General features: G+C 41.5%; 2 protein-coding genes across 6 annotated transcripts; both read right to left on the reverse strand.

Annotated features, from left to right (window-relative positions):
* Positions 1–841: 841 nt before the first annotated feature.
* LOC105462854 (cartilage oligomeric matrix protein) lies at positions 842–11,327 on the reverse strand. Its single transcript, XM_011709726.1, is given in 15 exon segments — positions 842–1,540; positions 1,842–2,354; positions 2,525–2,752; positions 2,993–3,346; positions 3,541–3,913; positions 4,695–4,847; positions 4,926–5,202; positions 6,410–6,538; positions 6,724–6,934; positions 7,808–7,874; positions 8,178–8,263; positions 8,330–9,299; positions 10,054–10,280; positions 10,369–10,548; positions 11,017–11,327. Coding segments are annotated over 15 exon segments (3,966 nt in total). The 5' UTR covers positions 11,093–11,327; the 3' UTR covers positions 842–1,418.
* Positions 11,328–13,985: 2,658 nt separating this feature from the next.
* LOC105462864 (gonadotropin-releasing hormone II receptor) lies at positions 13,986–20,671 on the reverse strand. 5 transcript variants are annotated; one of them, XM_011709771.1, is made up of 8 exons: positions 20,053–20,661; positions 16,866–17,141; positions 16,594–16,742; positions 16,283–16,388; positions 15,957–16,164; positions 15,667–15,790; positions 15,229–15,361; positions 13,986–14,250 (listed from the first exon to the last, which is right to left on the reverse strand). In XM_011709771.1, exons 2-8 carry the CDS (start codon positions 17,139–17,141, stop codon positions 14,179–14,181), a joined length of 1,068 nt encoding a protein of 355 aa, XP_011708073.1. In that variant the 5' UTR covers positions 20,053–20,661; the 3' UTR covers positions 13,986–14,178. The 5 variants fall into 5 exon arrangements, with proteins under 5 accessions (XP_011708073.1, XP_011708038.1, XP_011708064.1 ...); XM_011709736.1 differs by lacking the exon at positions 13,986–14,250 and adding an exon at positions 14,264–14,701 and having other exon boundaries at positions 20,053–20,671; XM_011709762.1 differs by lacking the exon at positions 13,986–14,250 and adding an exon at positions 14,264–14,701 and having other exon boundaries at positions 20,585–20,647.
* Positions 20,672–20,780: the final 109 nt, after the last annotated feature.

Consider the following 20,780-nt stretch of genomic DNA (forward strand, 5'->3'; position numbering starts at 1 on the left):
GGATTAGTCGATATCTCGAGTTTAGAGCGCCGGCAAGAGAGAGAGAGAGAGAGAGAGAAAAAGAAAAAGGGTGCATCCCTCGAAGAATAGCAGGATTCGGCCGTCTCGTCACGGGAGTCGCGGCGATGGCGATCGACGGGTTTCGCGAAAAGAAAAAAAACAAATCTCGTCTCGATTACTGTAAAATGCCGCAAGGGAACAAGCATTGTAAGAAGACTGTTTACGTCAATTTCAATAAGGATCATTAACTTAGGGAGCCACGAATTAATTACTCGAGTTAATTCCTCAGCGTCACGCAACGTCTGTGAGCGAAGCGAATAAAAGGAATTCGAATTTAATAATACCTCACAGCGTCCGTTCCGTTACGCCGTTCCGTTGTCTCTCACGTCTCCGCGAGATTCGCTATCTCGCGCCGGTATACTTACTTGGCTTTCGCGCGGAAAGCTCAAGAGAAAAAAGGTTTCTCTTTAAGTTCTATCCTTAAATCATTTCCTCGCATGTAATTTCTAGCCGTTGCCGTTTTATCGGTGAAAAAAAAGAATCTATTAAAACATACTCTGTTAGACGTGTTACGAGAATGATCGGATGATTCAGCGTTAAATTATTAATAATCGTATCTTTCTTTGACATTTTCGTACGAATAAACTGTTTAATCGAAAAAAAAAACATTATCTGCGTATATTGCCTGCCGCTTCTCGACAATTCCCATCCTAAATATCACTTCATTAACTAATTATCCTTCCAGAGATGGAAAACGAATAATATTAATGTTCTCGGTAAGCTTATGGTTTGTGATATTACGCAATGGACGAGTGAAGCGATTAAACGAATAACGGTGCAATTTACGTAATGACGATTATTACTTTATTTTGCTCTATTAAATACGAAAATAACTTTTATGCAAGTTGCACCTTAGAGACATACAAATAAATGCAAGATCATTAAAATCATTATGGTTCCATATACTACAGTTAACGTACATACATATTAATCGATTTACATTGTGACTCTGTATTATTCTTTACGTTTGCACAAGGTAAGTACGTTTAATTCTACAGTGATGTTGAAACTGAAATAATTTAATTTTTCTAAATGCAATAAAAATTGTTTAACTGGAGAAATATTAAATAGGAGAATTACATATATTCGTCATTTTGTGGAATATTAAATATCTTTGTTACAAGATATCTATAGATATATACTATATATAATATACAAAATTTATCATAAAATTTTGAATTTACGCAAATTGAGTTTATTTAAACGCGTCAAAGATGCGCTATTTTGACGTTTTATTGTTTAATTATAATTCGCTTGTGGTTCCACGATTATTTGAAAATTAAAATTACAGAGATTTAGATTCGATCGTCGCACTCGTCATTTATTCGTTGTTACGACAAAATCATCGAGAGCCTGTTTTAGAAGTCGTAATTCATTCTGCGTTGTGTTATTTGTTGTTGATACTTGTCAGTAATCTCCGCTTGAATTTCTCTCTTCAGATTATCAGGTAACTGATCCCACACGGTCTGAGGCACGGTATCTAAAAAATAACGTTAACTTCTTAGCTGTAAACGTCACAATTATAATTTTGACCTTAAAATGTCATGCGGATTTTCCTATTATATTGTTCCGTTAAAATATATTATTATTTATATTATTTATATTATTATATTATTATTTAATTATATTCTGTTAAATTATAGTATATTATTCCGTTAAATTAAATGTTACATTTCTATTGCATATATTTCTATTACATTTTTGATTGTAATTTAAGTCTCTGATGATGATACGTTAGGTTTGCGCTTTGTAAAAATTGCTATCGGGATTGCTCGCATTACCTGTGCACTTGTACATTAAATCCGACCAGGTGATCATCTCCTGCGAGAAGCAATAGACACCTAGTTTACCACCCTGCAGGGTCGAGTCGAACACGTTCCCGGAATCGGTTACCAGCTGCGTACCCTGATACAGCCAGAATCTGATCAGGCCGATCTTAGGTCTGTGCAACAGATGCCACCTGTACGACACCCTTGGCTGCCAGCCGAGCTTCCTCGGGTCCTTCCACAGGACCCTCACCTGATTGGGCGTGTCTTCCTTGTGCCAGAGACTGTTTCGCAGCATCTCGCCCGGTCCGGTTTCGGACTGAACGAGCTTCAATATAATCCCGGGATCCGCTTCGGCGCGGAACGGGGCTGGTTCCCAGTAGACCTGCTCGCCCTTCTTCCAGTAAACAACGTAAAAATGTCGATTATCCTGATAGGAAAACACAAAGCCCACGAAATCGTCGTCGTCGTCGTGGTTATCGATGTAGAAGGTTCCCTCGAAGTCAACGTTACTCAGCTCATCCGGGCCTTTGTAAATGAGGAAAACGATGAATAAGAAATTAATTAATAATCAATTACGAGCTTAGTTTTTTATATATCCGTTGAATTCGAGCACATTATTAGAGGGCGATTTGAAATTTTTATGACGTATATATAAGTGTCATTTTCATGTTTTTTTGTGACAGATACAGACTCACCTATCGCGATTCCGGGGTCGCTGTTAAGAAGCTGTTGAATCTCAGCACCTTGATGGTGAATTTTCCATTGGGGATCCTGCTGCGAGGTACCGTGTGGATCGAGAGCGACCGTAAAGTATTTACGAAAATCTGTTGCCCATATTAAACTGTTATTGGGACAGTTATCGTAAGTATTGATAACCGTGTCGTTGTCATTATCGTTCCAGCATGCATCGCCAATTCTGTCGTCTATGTGCAAGCAAAATACGAAAATATTACTCTATACGCTGTCCGAATAACTTCCTTTTCCGCAATGAATAATATTAATAATAATCTTTCATAGAAGGATATTACGATATCTTGTTTAAAATCAAGAAATTTTCAATGTGACTTCATGTTCTAATATAAAAATTTTATTTCTTCTTATAACGTAGAAAATATCAGATTACAGTCTAAACGCTCTCAGAAAAGAGTACGTTGAAAACTTACGATTAAGGTCACGCTGATCCGGATTGTAGACGTAAGGGCAATTATCGATCCCGTTGGGTACACGATCTCCGTCGATGTCGTCGTCGCACTCGTCGCCGATGCCGTCGTGGTCGACGTCGTTCTGCCCGGGATTCGCCACGTCCGGACAATTGTCCTTGTCATCCTGGACACCGTCCCTGTCGCGATCCGCGTTGGTGTCGCAAACGTCCCCGACGCCGTCGCCGTCGATATCCCTTTGGTCAAAATTGCCAATGCCAGGACAATTGTCACAGGCGTCGCCGATGCCGTCCGCGTCGGTGTCGCGCTGATTCGGATTCTTCACCTTGATACAGTTGTCCTGATTGTTGTGTATACCTGAATGATATTCCTTTATCAGCGAAATTATGAAGTAGATTTGCAATCGTCGATAGCTTCAATTAGTAGCCATTCTCTACTCGTAAAATAACGAAGAAATATATGGGACGTGGCTTTTTATCTGGCATTTCTTATTATTTCTTTTTGCTTGTATTTAATCCGAATCTGCGTTTTAAATGCAAACAAAGATTTACCATCATCGTCCAAATCGTCATCGCACGCGTCGCCCGCGCCGTCGTCGTCATAGTCCTCCTGATTCGGATTCCAATTCGTCGGGCAATTGTCGCAGGCATCGCCGATCTTGTCGCCGTCGCTGTCCAGCTGATCCGGATTATAAATGAGCATACAATTGTCGGTCAGATTCAATATGCCGTCGTTGTCGGCGTCGTCGTCACAAGCGTCGCCGGTACCGTCCTCGTCGGCGTCCTCCTGGCCGCTGTTCGGCACCGTCGGACAATTGTCAGCGTAGCAATGACGGTCGTGACAGCGAAGGCTTCTGTCGGGGATGCCGTCACTGTCGGTGTCGGGACCGCAGACGTTCCCGTTTCCGGCCCAACCCACGCGACACTGCAAAAGATTTCGATTGAATCGGTCGCGCTTCAATCAGTAAAATTAGATAACTCGATATAATTAAAAACCACGAAATTAGAAATTAATCACAAGTTATTATAATTACAAAAATTTTAAAAAATTTACAAAGATAAGATCAGTTATTTTTCATTAATTTTCTAACATCTATATTTATTCCACTAAGCTTATATTTAATATTCTTCGTGATAAGTTTCCGTGTGGCGATCGTGAAGGCGAAAAGCAGCGCGTCGACTTTCTGTGCCAAAAACTCATGTTCAAACCCATCCAGAACAATATAAGTCGATTTGAAAGTGATCGCTACCTCTGAGAAGACAACGGCAAACCATCGAGAAGTAACTCTGTCAATCTCTTCTAATTGTAAGTCGTTTGGAATCAGCGTTAAAACTCTCATAGATATGAGATATCTACGAATGTATGCAGAAGAGATCGCCTACACGTTTACAAGCGTTTGGCATGCGAAGCAGTATCCTTCTTTAAAAGCTACTTGCGATTTTATTATTGCATGTGCATACAATCTGTATGATTTTCCCCGTGGAATATTTATAAATCATAACTAATCTATAAACGTTCTATGGAGAAATTATTCTCGAGAAATATCTTTATATAGCAATATCATACGTATACTTTTTTTTATCCGATATTTTGCAGCTTTTATTTGCAGCTGAAATTATTCCTGAATCACATAGATCCAAGTATTCTGTATGAATTTCGATCTTTCGTCAGTTTTCATTGGATGACACATAAAGGGGACGCTCACCTTGCATGTATATTCGTTCGCGTACATGGCAATGCAATAGGCATTGACATCACAGGCCGTTATCAGATCCGGGCAGACGTCATGGTGAAGATGACATCCCGTCGTTTGATTGCCGACGTAACCACTTTTGCACGAACCGCATCTGTAGGATCCCTGAAAGAGCAGAGTGCGACATTTGAAACGTAGAAACGAAAGATAGATTCCAGCACAGTTAAATGGATCTATTCTCACCTCCGTGTTAATACAATCCGAATAGGGATCACATCCGCCGTTGTTGATCTCGCACTCGTTTACGTCCTGGCAGATCTGTTTTCGCGTTCTGGCCATCTCGACACCGACGCCTTCCGTCATCGGCCCCGTGTAACCTCTCGGGCATCGGTCGCATCTGTATCCAGGATGGAGATTGATGCACCGCACTCCGGGATGACAGGGTCGCACCAGCTCGCATTCGTTCGCGTCGAGGCAGACCGTGCCGTTACCCACATACCCCAACGGACATGAACCGCATCTGGATCACGTATTGAGATTGACAAGAACCATAAAATACGCGTATTCGAATGACCCATTCTATGCGGAAAAAAATATAGACTATAAGAGACTAGAGAATATAAACTTGGAGAAAAAGCTGAGCGTAGAAATCTTTATATTTTTTTATCTCAAAGGACATAGGAGGATAAGCATGTGAGTTCTACCCCCAGTCGGATCTAGTCGAGATTTTAACTATATTTTAACTCCAGTCACCATTGGTATATATGTGTTATTGCCCCAAAAACATATATCTCAAATATGGTTTCTATGGGAGTTACGAGGATATAAAGGATAAACGAAAAAAAAATTTTTTCGATAACGACTTGACCGATTTTGATGAAAAAAATTATATACATGGGGTTCAATGGAATAATGTTTAAAAAAAATTAAGAGTCAATTGTGTCAAATGGAAATTGTTTTAAAAAATTGTTAAATTTTTTTTGAGTTTTTTTTAATGAGATGCGATTGACACACTACTATTGTTAATAAAAGAAGCTTTAAGTACTTCAGTATAACGTAAAAAATTTTCGAAATGATTGAAAGAGTAATACGTAGTTAAACAAATTAAATTTCTCAATGGTGCGCGTGCTCTGATCGCGTTATGATCGCGCGTGATGAGGGAAGCTTGTGACAGTTGTGACAGCGTGAGATCCCCTCCACCCCATCGACATATAGAATGGACTGCTGATGACAGTGATGAGACTTCTACAGTCTCTACCCTTATCATCACTATCATCAGCAGTCCATTCTATATGTCGATGGGGAGGATCTCACGCTGTCATGTAAAAAATTTTCAAAATTATTGAAAGAGTAATACATAGTTAAACAAATTAAAGTTCTTGATGGTGCGTGTGCGGTGCTCGCGTCATGGTCGCGCGCGATGTGGGGAGCTTGTGACAGTGTGAGATCCCCCCCATCGACATATAGAATGGACTGCTGATGACAGTGGTGAGAGTAGAGACTCTAGTCAATGGTGAATTATAGTTAAAATCTCGACCGGATCCGGCTGGGGGCAGAAACTCACATGCTTATCCTGCTATGCCCTTTTTACATCAAAGGTTGTTGATTGCGTAATTTTGAGAAACGAGTTTTTCTTAAAAACAAGTTTTCATGCTATTACAGAGAGAATTCATTTCAGTAAAAATTAGATAAAATCCGAAGAAAATATATGCTCGTGAAACGTTTACTTGAAATACGGTGGACTATGAGTGGGGTAGCATTTGACTTCCGGGTGACACGGGTGATGGTCGCAGGGGTTTCTTATCCTCTCACATCTTTCGCCGTCGCCGACGTATCCGCTTGGACACCTGTCGCATCTGAAAAAAAAAAAAAACAGAATTACTCAAATTTGTACAGAGGCTCTCATGAAACTTATACATGTATACATATATCATCATTAATTAAGATGTCATTTTGAATTGTCAATTTTATACAGACTTTCGTCTTATTCTCTATCATAGATTTATATAATTGCTGTAGATTTGGTGAGACGATTTCTTACCTGTAACCAGCGTCGTCGTCATCGTAACACCGCACCCCCTGGAAGCACGGCCGTTGGATGCAGGTGATGACGTGGATTTTGGCGCAGACCCGTCCGTCTCCGGAGTAACCGTGTCGACAGGGGCCGCACTGGGGTCCGCTCGGTGTGTTACGGCAATCGACGCCGGGGTAGCACGGGGAGTTATGGTCGCACGTGGACGGCGGCGGTGTCACTACGGAATTACCGGGATCACGGCTCGAGTGACGAGTCAATTGCCAATTTTCGGGGGATTTTCGATAGCCGGTCCTCCCAATACGCGCCCAATGCGCACCGTCGAGCGGGCCCAGAAAATTATGCGACGGCCCAGCGTGTCGTACGTGCACGTGCAAGTGGTATATATATGTATACATATGTATATATACGTGTGCTTAAAGAGATCGACTTTAGATCGACGTCGCGGATCCTGCGCGTTCTTGACCTCCTTAGAATAGAGACAGTGTAATAGGGATAACAGTGACGCACTTGCAAAGCTGTCCATCCTAATTTCAAATTCTAATTTCTGATATCGAAACATTTATCTAAAGAAAGAAAAAAAGAAAGAGAAGAGAGAAAGCGCAAGTAAAATTTTTCTCGATTATACCGCAGCAGGATCTTCGTAATAAATTGTAAATCTGTCATCGACAAGGACGATTAGCTCGGAGAAATAAACGACGTTTAATTCTTTGCGGATACAAATATCGCGTTTTAAATGCTTAAGGTCCCGGTTAACTGCCCACATATCGAGAAAGAGATATCTAAATGCAAGTATGTGCTTATAGATTGCGCAACGCAAGAACATAAGAGTCACAACAAAGTTGAATTTTTTCTAACAACAGGCATTTATTGCGTTGTAAGATTGCTTAATACAACTCGTTGCATATAAATAGGTATAGTCTCTCCGCTGACAATTGCCACGTACAGATTAAGTTCAGAGGGTGTGAAGGACGACGCGCGTGAGATAGATTAATAAGACTCATTCAACTGGCATTACGATGCGGTTTTGGCTAGCTTCTAAGTTAAAAGAACTGTTATTTTTCGAGCACATGTCCTTTCAATACGACGGAACGTCACTCACCGGTACGACACGCCGAGCAGTTTTCGATCAAATGACGAAGATGCTGGGTTTCCATCCTCTGCAAAACGAAAAACGATGAGTCCGTAAGTCCTTCAAGTTGCACATGTATATATTTTTTTAATAATTGAATTTTTTTTTATAACGTTAACTGTTCCTTCTGCCGAAATATTTTAATAATAAATAAACACATATTAAATATTAAAAGTATTTTTATTTAATTAAATATAATTGAAAAGAAATATAACGTGTTTTGAGATTCTTTTTGTATTTATCTTAATACGAAATCAAGGTATTAATTTGAGAATCAAAAATACCAATTCACATACAGTGAAGAAATAGCAATAAAGCATGCCTAACTCACATTTAGTTCCAGTTCCCTCCAGAGCTTTCTGGTAGCGTTAATTAATTCGTTCAAGGCTTTCACGATCCGAGTGTCGGTCTGACATTCTGGAAAACACCTCCCGTGAGAACGCGTTAAACGACTTATTTAAACGTCCGCCTTATCTCACTCACCCTCTTCCAGACTCTGTATTCCGATGTCGCCTCTCCTGGGCTTCCTGTTACCGGATTCATCCGATGAATCCATGTCCGTCTGATTCGGATAGGGGTACCCATCGTGCGTGTTACCGGAGTACGGACTTCGACCAGGTCGCTTGGGATTGCGAGGTTTATACTCAGCAGACTCGTCTGGTATCAAAGAATTTTTGTCAGAATCATGCGGACTCCATCCGTCAGGTTGTTTGTTAGAACCTGATTGAGCGGGTTTAGTGAATCCAGGTTTCTTAGGACGTTTAGCGGGAAATGCCGGAGACTGCGACGTGAATTGTGGAGATCCGTTCGGATAGTCAAGATTGTCCGTTTCATCCGATCGTTCAGGTTTATCGAAGCTATAATCGGGTTTCGAAGTTAGTTGATTGTTAGGTCGTTTAGTGGGTCCAAATACGGGTCGTTTAGTGGGACCAAGTACAGGTCGTTTAGTGGGCCCAGTTTGATACGGTCTTTTGGGAAATTTTGAAGATTGCGGAGTGATTGACGAAGGTCGAGATCCGTCTGGATAATTATGATCGTCTGTTTCGTCCGATTTTCCGGTTTGAATAAACGGATTGGCAGAGCCGTATGGATCGTATTTATTTGGCTTGCCTTTGCCTCCCGGATGTCCCGCGTGATCGCTCGGAAGGCCGTGGTTGTCCTTCTTATCGGAAGGTTTCTTGTGATCCCAGGGATGTTTCGCGCTACTGAAAGATGACACACCGTTATCCGATACACTCGACGCCCCTTCGTCAATTCCGTCACTCGAGTCGGTGTCAGGTCGATCCATAGGTTTCTTTTGATCGTCCTCATCGGAATCGATGGGTCGTGTTTTCGTATCGGATAACGAAGGTTGCTTCATACCCGTTAGATTTTCAGGGCATTGCTCCTTTCTCAGCACCTCGGTGATGGTTGACGTCTGATACACCTTTATCCGGCATTTTCGATCTCTGAACTAAAAGAACATTTTGAAGTCTTTGTTAAAAATTTGTTAATAAATTAATACTAATCAAATATGTTTTAATTAAATAAATCAGTTAGATAGAATATGAATATATTGCATTTGATATCCATACAAAAGAATTGTATATAATATATATATTGTCGAGAAAAATTAACAATTGTATTTTTAATACTGTCAAAATCAACACGAATTTAAAGAATAATTTTTACTTTAGAGATGAAAAAAAATAAAAATACATGAGAATTGTCAAGAATAGAAAACAATTGTAATTACGGCATTGCATAAAGTCGGAATGTTATTACATTATTATGCTCTTGACAGAAATAGGGCGCGAATAATTCATTGAAACGAATTCAATTCATCCGAGTAGTCAGGGATTGTGTCTGGGTTGGGTAAGCCAACCAGGTGCACGTAACAGAAGCAACTAGCTTAGGTCTCGTCAACCATATTTGGAAAGACGTCGTCCCACGTTTGTGGACGTCACGAGCAGCAGGTAAATAAGAAACTGCCGTACGATCGTGCAGCGAAGAAAGCAGCAGCGATAAATAATATCGTGCGAAATTGAATTGACGCGAAAAAAACAAGCGGAAATTTCTTTTTATAGATTTAGCGTTCAAGAAGCGACTTCGGACAATGTCTTCGCGTTTAAATTAAGAATAATAAAAAAAAAAATATGTCCACGACTTATCTAAGCTAAGACCGTTGCGAAAAGTATATTCTGTGCGGAAGAGGCAAAAACACTTACTACTTCCACGGACGGGTTGTCCTCGGTTTCGAATATATCGCGGAAAGTTTTCTTTAACGGTATGGAACCCGCGTAAATACAGTCGACGAACATGTCCACGCGAGTATTAGGTTGCGCCTGATGCACCAGCATAATCAGACTTTTCATAGGGGTGTTCACCGAGAGGCTGTCCACTTTGACGTGCGAGGCGCTACGTCGACCGGATTCATCGAGGCTCTCGAGTATAACTGGAACGACGAGCATTAAGAGTTGTAAATAACCGCAATGTGAAAATTTGCAGGAGACCCGCGATTCAGGTAAATCCGTTTCGCTCACCGCGTTTCGTTCGTCGATCGACCAGAAGCACCAGTTTCGTTTTCGTGCCTTGATATTTCACGGCCAGCAGGGTCTCGATCGAACCGCCGGATTGCCTCTTCTTTTCTTTGATGTTGGACTTTGATAACGCGATAATGAACTCATCGCTGTACCAGGCATCCTGCAGGCTCGCGGTCAGAGCTGTCGTAAGGCGACAGGATAAAAAGAAAAGAATATAGCATAAGTAAAAATAATCCTTCGTCGAATAAACCGCTCAATTACTAATTTATTAATTAGAAAGTTGTAGTTTATTCGCGTTGTTTGATATACGCTTAAAAAAATATAATATAAAGAATTCTGCGATAAAACAAGAGTTGAGCGATCAAAAGTTGATCGCTCAGTCAACCACTCAGGCAACAAGAGTTGCACCTAGCCGTGGAGATGTTTCACCGATCTCACGTTACTACCGGGTTTCTTGTCGCGCCAAGAATGGTCTTCGACAGTGCAGTCTAAGAGAAACGCGCGGAGAAAATAGCGGAAGAAATATTTTATTTTCGCGAGAAGAGGACGTGGAATCGGAGTAACACGTTCGTCATTAATTCGTCTCAACATGGAATTGCCCTCCCGTAAATATATTCGTCACTTTCCTAAAATAATCAAAACCTTTACCTTCGTCGGATATGACGCTACCATCGACGGCGCAGACAACCAGCAGCCCGAGGATCAGCAAAATCGGTAGCCGCATCCTGAACGCGATCTCGACACGCACACTCCGCGCGAGTATTCAGTATCGTCCGTAGCCGGTTGATTCCCTGAGAATTGGAAAGTGAAACACGAATTCCCTGCGATTCCCTCTGTACCACTCTCTCGTCTCGCGGGATCGCGGTGCGATGGATTCTGACGGATACGACGGCACGCGCGCGGATGCAGAAGGCACGGCCGCCGACTGGAGCGCGGATGCGGACCGTCCGCGACTTTATACGTCGCCCACGAAGACGGCTTTACGAACGAGATTTTGTGCCGCCTGATATGCAGCAAGAGAAAACACTGATGAATTAAGATAAATCAGGATCATTATTATTTTATTATTCTTTATTATTAAACGGATTGCAAACTGTGATTGCATCTCTAAAGGAAAAGAATAGGACAAGACCGTGACAGGTTCTCTTTGGGATATAAAATTAATCTCGCAAACAAACGATGGAAATAAAAAGATAAGAATAAAGAAATAAAGTTCGCAAATAAAACCTTTATGCGCGAATGTATAATTAATTTATAATTAAATTGAGAACGACCGGGAGAGCAGGAGAGAAGAATTAATTATGCTTATCCGTGGAAAATATTTCATATATGAAAATGAATTATTTAATTAAATGTATGTTACTTTTGTGTGAAATTTACATTTTGCTGCAATAGTAAACGCGCTTGATTAAATCAATTCTACAATTGAAAATGGATAGTGGAGTAAGCAGTATTATTGCCGTATGATCTGGTCGAATGATTAGTCCTGATATCATCAATACATTACTCCGGTATTATTGTGTGCACCCGCCCACGAGCTGTTCTTTCAACGATATGAAATAGTCATAGCGGAAAGGCGCGTCAGAGCTGGCGCTAATATAAATTAAACGCTTCCTTCTACGGTGACACGAGGAACTTCTCGGCGAAATCGATTAATATGCAATACACTCATTCGCACATTAGCATACCGTGTTATTTAAATTTTGTATATATATATACACCTATAAAACTGTCACCACATCGCGATAATGTGTACAGACAGGTCGCAACAAGGAAATTAATTCTTATACGAATTAATTATTATTCTATATAGTAATTTTCTGCGCTCATAACTCCGACTTTTATAATTACGCAGTGATTTCTTTTTCCATAAGTAAAAACGCGTCTCTCCAATCTCGGAGAGAGTTCCTCTTACGGGAGTTTAGGTCTTTCCGATGCGACGGACCTTGCAACAGGTATGTAACAATGTCGCTGTGGTGTGCCAGTTACGCGTGTGTGGGAAGTGGTCCCACCTACACAACCACACCAGTTTCAAACCGTAGACACGCTGCAGAAAGCTTAGTTTTCATGGTGATATACACGGTGTCTCCAAAAAAAATTTTATTTCATGTATCATTTATCCGAAATTTAATCATCGAGTTCGATGTAGTCGAACGTTAACTAAGAGACGATGTACGATCGAATCTATATATCAATGTAATCCTGCGCGTAAGTAGTGTCCCGACGTTAAACATACGACAACTTTAGGTATTTGCGATTTATGCAAATTACTAAGTTTCTTCGTATTTCTATTAACTCTTTTCAGGTTTCGTCGAACACCCGATCGACGATCGACGACGATTCTAATTGCGATCAGGTTGATTTGTAACATCCGGGGGATCCTGCAAATTTACGGGCGGGAGATAATCGCCTTCTTCTCAATCGACGTTCAACGTAGCGACATATATTTTGCTTTTGCGCTTCGACACGTGACATACCACATTTTTCGTCCACGCGATACACGTGCCGTTGCGAACGCGCGGAACGAAAGGGGCCGCTTTGGACCGCTGCCGTCATTTCGTCCTCGTTATTAACTGCGCTTCAGCCGTGTCGGATGCTGACCGCGAGACTTTGCGCGGCCGCGCCGTATGTACCATGCGATCAATTTTCCATCCTAATTGACCGACATTACGGATAACGCGGGATGTATGCGGGCCGAGTCGCGATGTATGTGCGTAACTCTGGCCCCGTCATGTGTACCAGACCCGGCCACGGAGAGTCACGCAGATTTAACTCAATTCAGCTGGCTCTGAGCTGGCGAACGGCTGCAGAGATGCGTCTGATTCCGGGAAAGACGCTTACGCTCTGACTCCCTTACCTGTTACGAACCGAAATACATTATTACGTGTAACGTACGTATTACGTTACCCACGATTCACGCAGGGACGGCAATCTGTAACATTATACACGTGCATCATATAAATTTACAACAATTACGCACATAAATTACAATTATTTTATTTTTTTATTTACAGAAAACAGATATGGATAGAAACAATATAGGTTGATTACACGAGTTTATCGTTTAAAAGATTTTAAAGTGACGAAAGGAGATTGCGCGTGCGAAAATGCAAACACACACATTTTCTTCGATATATTTTTCCTCCTTATAAAAATATATACGGGAACATAAGCGGTGTATAAATAGCTTACGTAACTTGTTTGCACAACCTTGCGTCGCGAAAGTGTATGTATATATATATATATATATATATATTAAAAAAGAAAGAACACATACCCGACGAAGCACATACGCGGTTGCATTTGCAACGTTTGCTTATGTCGTAACAAATATACGTATAAAATAACTTAGCCTATATAGAGAATCTTTTTACACTTTTAAAGATTCTTATCTAAAACTTCGAAATAAATACATATCTATAGAGACGAACGAATACACACAATTCACTTAGAAAAATCTCCGTGTTTTTTTTTCGTCTTTATCGTGCAATTTCGTCAGAGGATTCTTCATCGCAAGGCGCGATTCGATCGAGGCGCTTTCGTCTCGTCATGCATCTGGCAGAGTAAAACGAGGAACTTTTCGAATTTTCGATAGCTCTGCACCGCACGAGTTCGTGTTTTTTTTTTTCGGATAATATCCGCGCGTGGATGCGACCGTCATGCCGTAAAGCGCATCAGTTACAGCTTCGTAACAGCGCTACTGCTAAAATTTATTTTCGTAAAAAGTACGCAGGTACTCGCCGCGCCAACACCAACGTCCGTCGTTGGTTTAGACTCATCTGTTCGAGCCGACGAACGTCGCATTCATTGTCAATCGAGGAGTTTGACGGATAGAGACAGCGGCGTGACCCGGGTCTCGATGGTGGCTGTACGTAACGGCGCCTAGAACGAAAATAGAGATTTTCGTGGAACCTGTGGAGTTCTGTGTCGAAAGCCCCAAATCTCGTCTAAATCGACGTCTTGAAAGGCGTTTCGGACGTTTTTCTTGAAAAACGCCTTCGCGTGTCTGCTTCAGACATTGAGTCTTCAGATGTTCCCTCTTTCCCCAATCTCTTCAAAAGCAACAACGTGCAATCGCTCTGATATTAATCGCGCTTGGGGAAACATGCGGATGCAATACGCGTGGGAGGGTTTACTTATCAATTAGTACTCGAGATAGCAAATTACCATTACGATCATGCGATGAACGTCTGTTATATGAGATCGGTGGGTTAAAGAGGACCGGCAGGGCTATTATGAAAACGGTGAAAATGGAATCTCTGGCGTACGCGACGATCGGAAGTTCCACAGTTGTGTTGACGGGCCTCAGAAGGGGATGGGACTGAAGCTGTGCCTGAAAATACAGGCAACAGCCAATTGTTAGCTTAGATTAGCTAAATGCGTTAGTAGAAATTAAAACAAAAAAATTAACTTGTTAGTGTAACTTTTTAATTTTTATAAGCAGGCAAGAGAGCGATTGATTTGTGGAAATATATTTCTTTTTCAATCTTTCACGCAGGTACGAATTCTCGCCTTCGCGAGGTGTTAAAATATCTGTTGCGATATCGCACGGACAAACGTGGTATATGCGTTAACGACACGTGAAGCGTGAATAATCGAATTGATATGACGATTACACGAATTCGTCCTGACTCGAGTTCCATTTCACGCTCAAACTGACTATTTTATTAACGTCGGCTGCAAGATCGTTACATAGGCACGCATATTGAATATCTAAATCTTCCATGCAACTTTATCGATTAAATAATTCGATGATTTTATATGAAATGTTATCGTAACGAAGTTAATGATGTCTCGAACTGTAAAGGCTTTATTGAGAATTTATCACCGTTACAATTGGAAACTCCGTTCAATACTTACTCTGTTTCTTTGCCGTATATTAAAGATGCCGTAGATGATGGGATTCATGCTGGAGTTGGTGCACGCGAAGAAGAAAAGAGCTCTCTGAATGCGTGGGTCGACTTTGACGGCCGACGATCGATCGATCCAGTACCTGTTTGCACGCGTTTCGCCGATAAAGATCATTCAGAATCAAAGTGGCGAGTCTCTTAATCCGAGACGTTACTTTTCTTTTTCATAAGAGACAGAATTCGCGTATCTATATGGCCGTGAACCCCGCCGCGTCAAAGTCGTGTGTATCATCAGTATTTTTACGTCTGCACAATCTTGTTCGGCGATATTGTTGACTTTTAGAACGCGTGTATACTACTTATACTATAGTATCGCGATCGATTTTTTAGCCCCGACGGGCAAAATACGGCGGAAATTAAAAAAAAGAGAGAGATCTCGCAGACTTACCAAACGCTCATCACGTAGTAAGGACTCCAGCAGATAGTGAAGACGGCGATAATGGTTATCGTCATTTTTAAAGTGCGTACTCGCGCTCGGCTTAGGAAACCGCACGAGGAGCGACGTATTCTGTCTGCAAGGAATGCCTCTTAGTATATGTCACGATCGCATTCATTACCAAGCGCTAAACGTATTATTAGATCTGTACTTATAGATAAACTTCTCTATTAATTTTTAATGAATTAAGAAGCGCGCGATAATTCTTACAGAGCACGATAAATTACATTCGATATCGTTACCTTCGCCCCTCTCCCTGGATCTGCGGCAGATCTCCATGAAGATGCTGGTGTAAGTGTAGAATATTACGATCAGGGGGAACCAATACATCGCCACCATGCCGAACAAGCTGTACGAAACTTCGTGTATGTACGACGGGAAGATATTGAACGTTATGCATTGGGTATAACAGGGGTAATTCGGATGCGTCTCGAGATGGAACACCAACATCTACGGAGGATGAACGAGACACGCGCTGTTTAACGCCAGTCACGAAGCGAAATGACTCGCGTTCATCTCGTACTGATATATGTTTGCGTATATAAAAATACTGTAAAAGTTAGCGCACCTGCGGCATGGAACAAAGTACGGAGGCAATCCACGCGAGCGCCAGCAATATTTTCCCTCTCCTGTGAACATCTAGTATTTGGAGGGGTCGCATCACGGCGTAATATCTGGAAGATGAGGACACGTGAACGCGTAGTCTTATCTAAAATGCCCGATCACCCCTAAGTACCACGAATGTTTATGTTAACGTGTGTGACGTTCAACGGAACGGAGCTAAATGTTCCAGTTAACTGGAGGAAATGTGTCGCGAAATGATCGCGAAATGTGATCGCGGAATGATTGCGGTCTATGTGGCTTAATCGTTGTGCCGACCTGTCGATGCTTATGCAGACTATTACGAAGGACGAAAGGTAGAGGCCGAACATCCTGAAGAAAGCCATTATGCGACACATCGCGTCTCCTGCCTCCCAGGACACCGTGCTCGCCCATCCGATTTCGAACGGCATCATCAGGAACGTCACCTGGACGATGATAAGATGCGACACGTCCCATATCAGTTACTAAATTTACGCGCAAATCGCGTGCGGCACGATTACACTTTATCGTATGTAAGTTATTTGCGCCCGCAATCGTGTTTTACTTACAAAGAGGTCGGCGATCGACAAGTGCATCACGAGGTTCTGTATCCGGGACTTGGACTTTCGTTTCTTTATTATAGTCAGCACGGAAATATTTCCAATGGCCGATATCACCATCAGGATGCTGTAAGTGATTATCGTCACCAAGTGGCCGTCATTGAAGCGGAACTCGATTGGCAATTCCGCGCGATCTGTGTCGTTGCACTTGAGGCTCTCCTCGTCCTCGATCTCGCCTAATTGCATCATGTTCCCCATATCGTTGAAGATCAAATTATCAATCATCTGAAACCGTCAACAGTTCGATATCACATTAAATATATATATATATATAAATATATATATCTTTCGCAACTCCGTCTATTTCCTTGTTCTAATTGCGGAATTATTTCAAAATATTTTCTCCCTACCCGGAAGTTTATAGGACAATGAAGAGAATGTCGGAGGATAAGACTCGTAATGTCTATTGTAACGAGCTTAATGTCTACTGTAAATTCGAGATATTTCATGCTCACACTTTTAGCTCGGGGAAGTTTGGGAAATAATGGATCGGGCTAATGCATCTAAAGAGAATCTGTTCCGGCGGAATGCACAACAATTCGCGCAGATGTACGTCTTCATGACGAATGTTTGCCAGATCTTGTTTATTTGTGTTTAGCGATTTGGCCTTTAAACGTATAATAGACAAGTTACATCACTTCCGAAGGGTTGCATTGCATAGAATCGATCTGCGATTCAATCTAAAACGCGGATAACTAAAGCGAAGAAAAAAAGATACGATGAAAATATTTAAAAAAATCTCTTTAAATTTTTATTTTTTAAATCATTATTAAAACAAATTAATATTCTTTTCCATCTTCTACGTTTAATCGTTTTTTATTTAATTTTTTATTTTTTAAATCATTATTAAAACAAATTAATGTTCTTTTCCATCTTCTACGTTTAATCCGAAAACGTAAGATAATTTTGCGAAAACTTTTTAGCTTAAAAAATTAATTTATTCCGTTTAGTTCGTAAAAAAATATTTAAATATAAACAGACACTTAATGCTTCAAATATAGCAAAATAATTTTCAGACAAAAAGTACGCTTTATAAGACGTTTGTATCGTTTTGTGTCTTACGCGAGAAAATCGGGGGTGGAATCGCCTTCACGTTGCAGCAGAGCGTGCCGGGTTAAACGATCGCGTAAATCCTCTACATCGCAAGTCAGCTAGCCGCAGAGCAGAGCGTGCCGAATGCAAAGTAATATACTTTGAAGTGACATCCGCCGATCGCGATCCACTTGCAATCGTCTCGCCCCTGCGCGCTATTGACAACGAACCCTCATCGTGCGGGGTGCGTTATAATACTGATTCGTTTTACTTCCCGCTGACATACCGAAGCTTCAGCGCAGGTCCGAGCGTGCTGTCGTAGGTGCTGAAGCTCGAATTAGTCCGCTACCTTTTGTAACTGCTTCCGAACTGTTATACACGCTTTCCGAGAACTGGCCGCGCACGAGAGCGTTTTATGGCATTGAGAGGCAAAAAAAAACAGTAAGGCGGGAGATTAGAGAAAGCGGACCCTTATCTCTTACAATTCCGCACTCTGTTGCGCGAATCTTGATTATTAAAACACCAATGTGGATCGCGTTCCAAAGTACCAAATCCGCCTTGCATCATATACGCTAAACATGCGCAGAAACACGGAACTAAACTTCGGCCCCAAGGCACAAAGTGCATTGGGGGGGGCACGTTAAGATATCATTAACGAGTTGTTTTTCTTCAATTAATTCGATGTAATAAACTTCATTTAATCGTGGGGCGCGATTTTTTACGGAGCTTAAGCGATATAATTACGTTTGTTTTGGTAGAATGAATGCACTAATACTATGCCGCGAGTGGATGTAGGAAAATGGTTGAAAAATCGTTATCAAGCAGTAATATCGTCTATACGCGAGGGTGCGGCGGGCCTGATCGAAGTGAAATTGACGCAAGAAAAAAAAACTGTTGCACGACATTTTCAACACATTTCCACGGGAATCGAGCAATTTTTTAATACATACGACGCAGAATGTGTCATAAGTATAGTATAACGAAATGTTCGATGAGAGATTTCAATATGTCAGGGGGGAAATAATTTTCCTCCACGGATGCCGATATAATTGTCGCGATCCCTTATCTGGATTCTCGTTATTTTCACAGTACAGGTATCGCGGCGGGCGAATGCCACGGATGCGGTCGATACACGGCGCTAAACCGATGCTGATCTGCCTCGATTTCGGTTCGAATAATCGCGATTGTTTACGCAATTTATTTCGTGAGAAACGAAAAACAGATTGTTGGATGTTTTCGTCTAAGAGCGCTTAGATTAGATTAGAACTAGGGAGCTTTGTTTACAACGAGATTAGACACCGTTCGATCAGAGAGGCTATGCCGCTTCAGCTCACAATTATATATTAGTAATTATGCCATTAAATAACTTGACAGCTGTACGGAAGAAGATATTTCTTAATTCATGTCGGATTTTCTACGACGTAAAACGTGCGCAGAATGTGGCTCTATTGAATGGAGTCGTTAATATTGTTCAATTAAGAATCCTCCCTCGCACGAAGTCACGCGTATCGACGTATCGACGTATCATGTAATTCATTGGGCAATGAAACCTGATTAATGTTCCGGGTATTTTGCGCGATGCGCAAAAGATATTGAATTGTAAATTAGAAATATGTAAGCATTAAGAATTTGTTCGACATAAAAAAATAGGAGATCGAAAGCGAATCGCTAACAGGCATGATTATTATAATTATTTCCCAAATTAGGAAAAATCATTTCTAACGTTCTGTGAGAATAATTCGCTGTTATTTGTTTTCGGAACGGTGAATAACTGCGATATGACAAAACGTCAATGTCGACGACGTCTGTGACGATTACTCCTAACAAGAGTGATGATAGATAACTGCGACGTGAAGGCAACGCGATTTATGGTCGCACAGCTTTTCCCTCGGTTTCCCTCAGGAATATTCCTTTTATTTGTATTTCTAGCAATATAAACAAGAAACGCTATTCCTTAGATCTTATTTCTTTTTGTTAGATAAAAATACAGGTAGCAAGAAATCGACAAAAAATTGTACGTATACACAAATCGCGTATCTCTTTCGACGAAAAAAGAGAGGGAAAAATTACGAAATAATATTAATTTGATATATGAACTCCTTACTCCGTACAATCTCGCAGCTTCGATATATCAACGTATATTTGATGCTTGTTAATTCTTGACGTTCTCTTTCAAAAAATTGTAAACTGCAATTTACAATTTTTAATAATTACGATCTTCTGATCGAATTGCCAGAGTCGACTCGTATGGCCGATGCAGAGGGTCGATCAGTTTTCAACAGATTACGACGCTGGAGAAGAAATCTGGAGCCGTATCTTTAACGAAATCCCGTTAACTGGTCCACCGTAGCTTCTTCGTGAAAACTTTCGTCACGATTATCTCGCTCCCCGCGCGGATAATCCCCAACCGCACTGCCTCACCCTCGCCGGTACTTGCGGACGTATAATATCGCGAGCGCGTTCTCCACGTGCGTGGCCTCGATTCGTTTTCTTAACTGGGGATCATCGCGTTTACGCTGGCACATATCGTTTCGACGAAACACACAGTCGCGAAGAAAAAAGTGTCCGTATCGCCGCGAGACGCGAAAAAAATGAAGATGAAGAAGAAGAGGCGATAGTGATAAACGATAGTTCACCTTCTACGTCGAAACGTTGGACGCGCCGTCGGGTTAGTGTATCGCGATGAGTTTCGCGAGTATAAACGCGGGGGGATACAATCGCGCGTATATGAGTGCGGATGCACGTGATCGACGGCTGCCAGACGGCGGAATTCGGCACCGAGCAAAATTAAGCGCGCGCGCGCAATGATCGACGCGGGACTGCCGATCCAGC

The sequence above is a fragment of the Wasmannia auropunctata genome, unplaced genomic scaffold (assembly GCF_000956235.1).
Source record: "Wasmannia auropunctata unplaced genomic scaffold, wasmannia.A_1.0 LD336116.1, whole genome shotgun sequence".
In the NCBI taxonomy this organism is placed as follows: domain Eukaryota; kingdom Metazoa; phylum Arthropoda; class Insecta; order Hymenoptera; family Formicidae; genus Wasmannia; species Wasmannia auropunctata.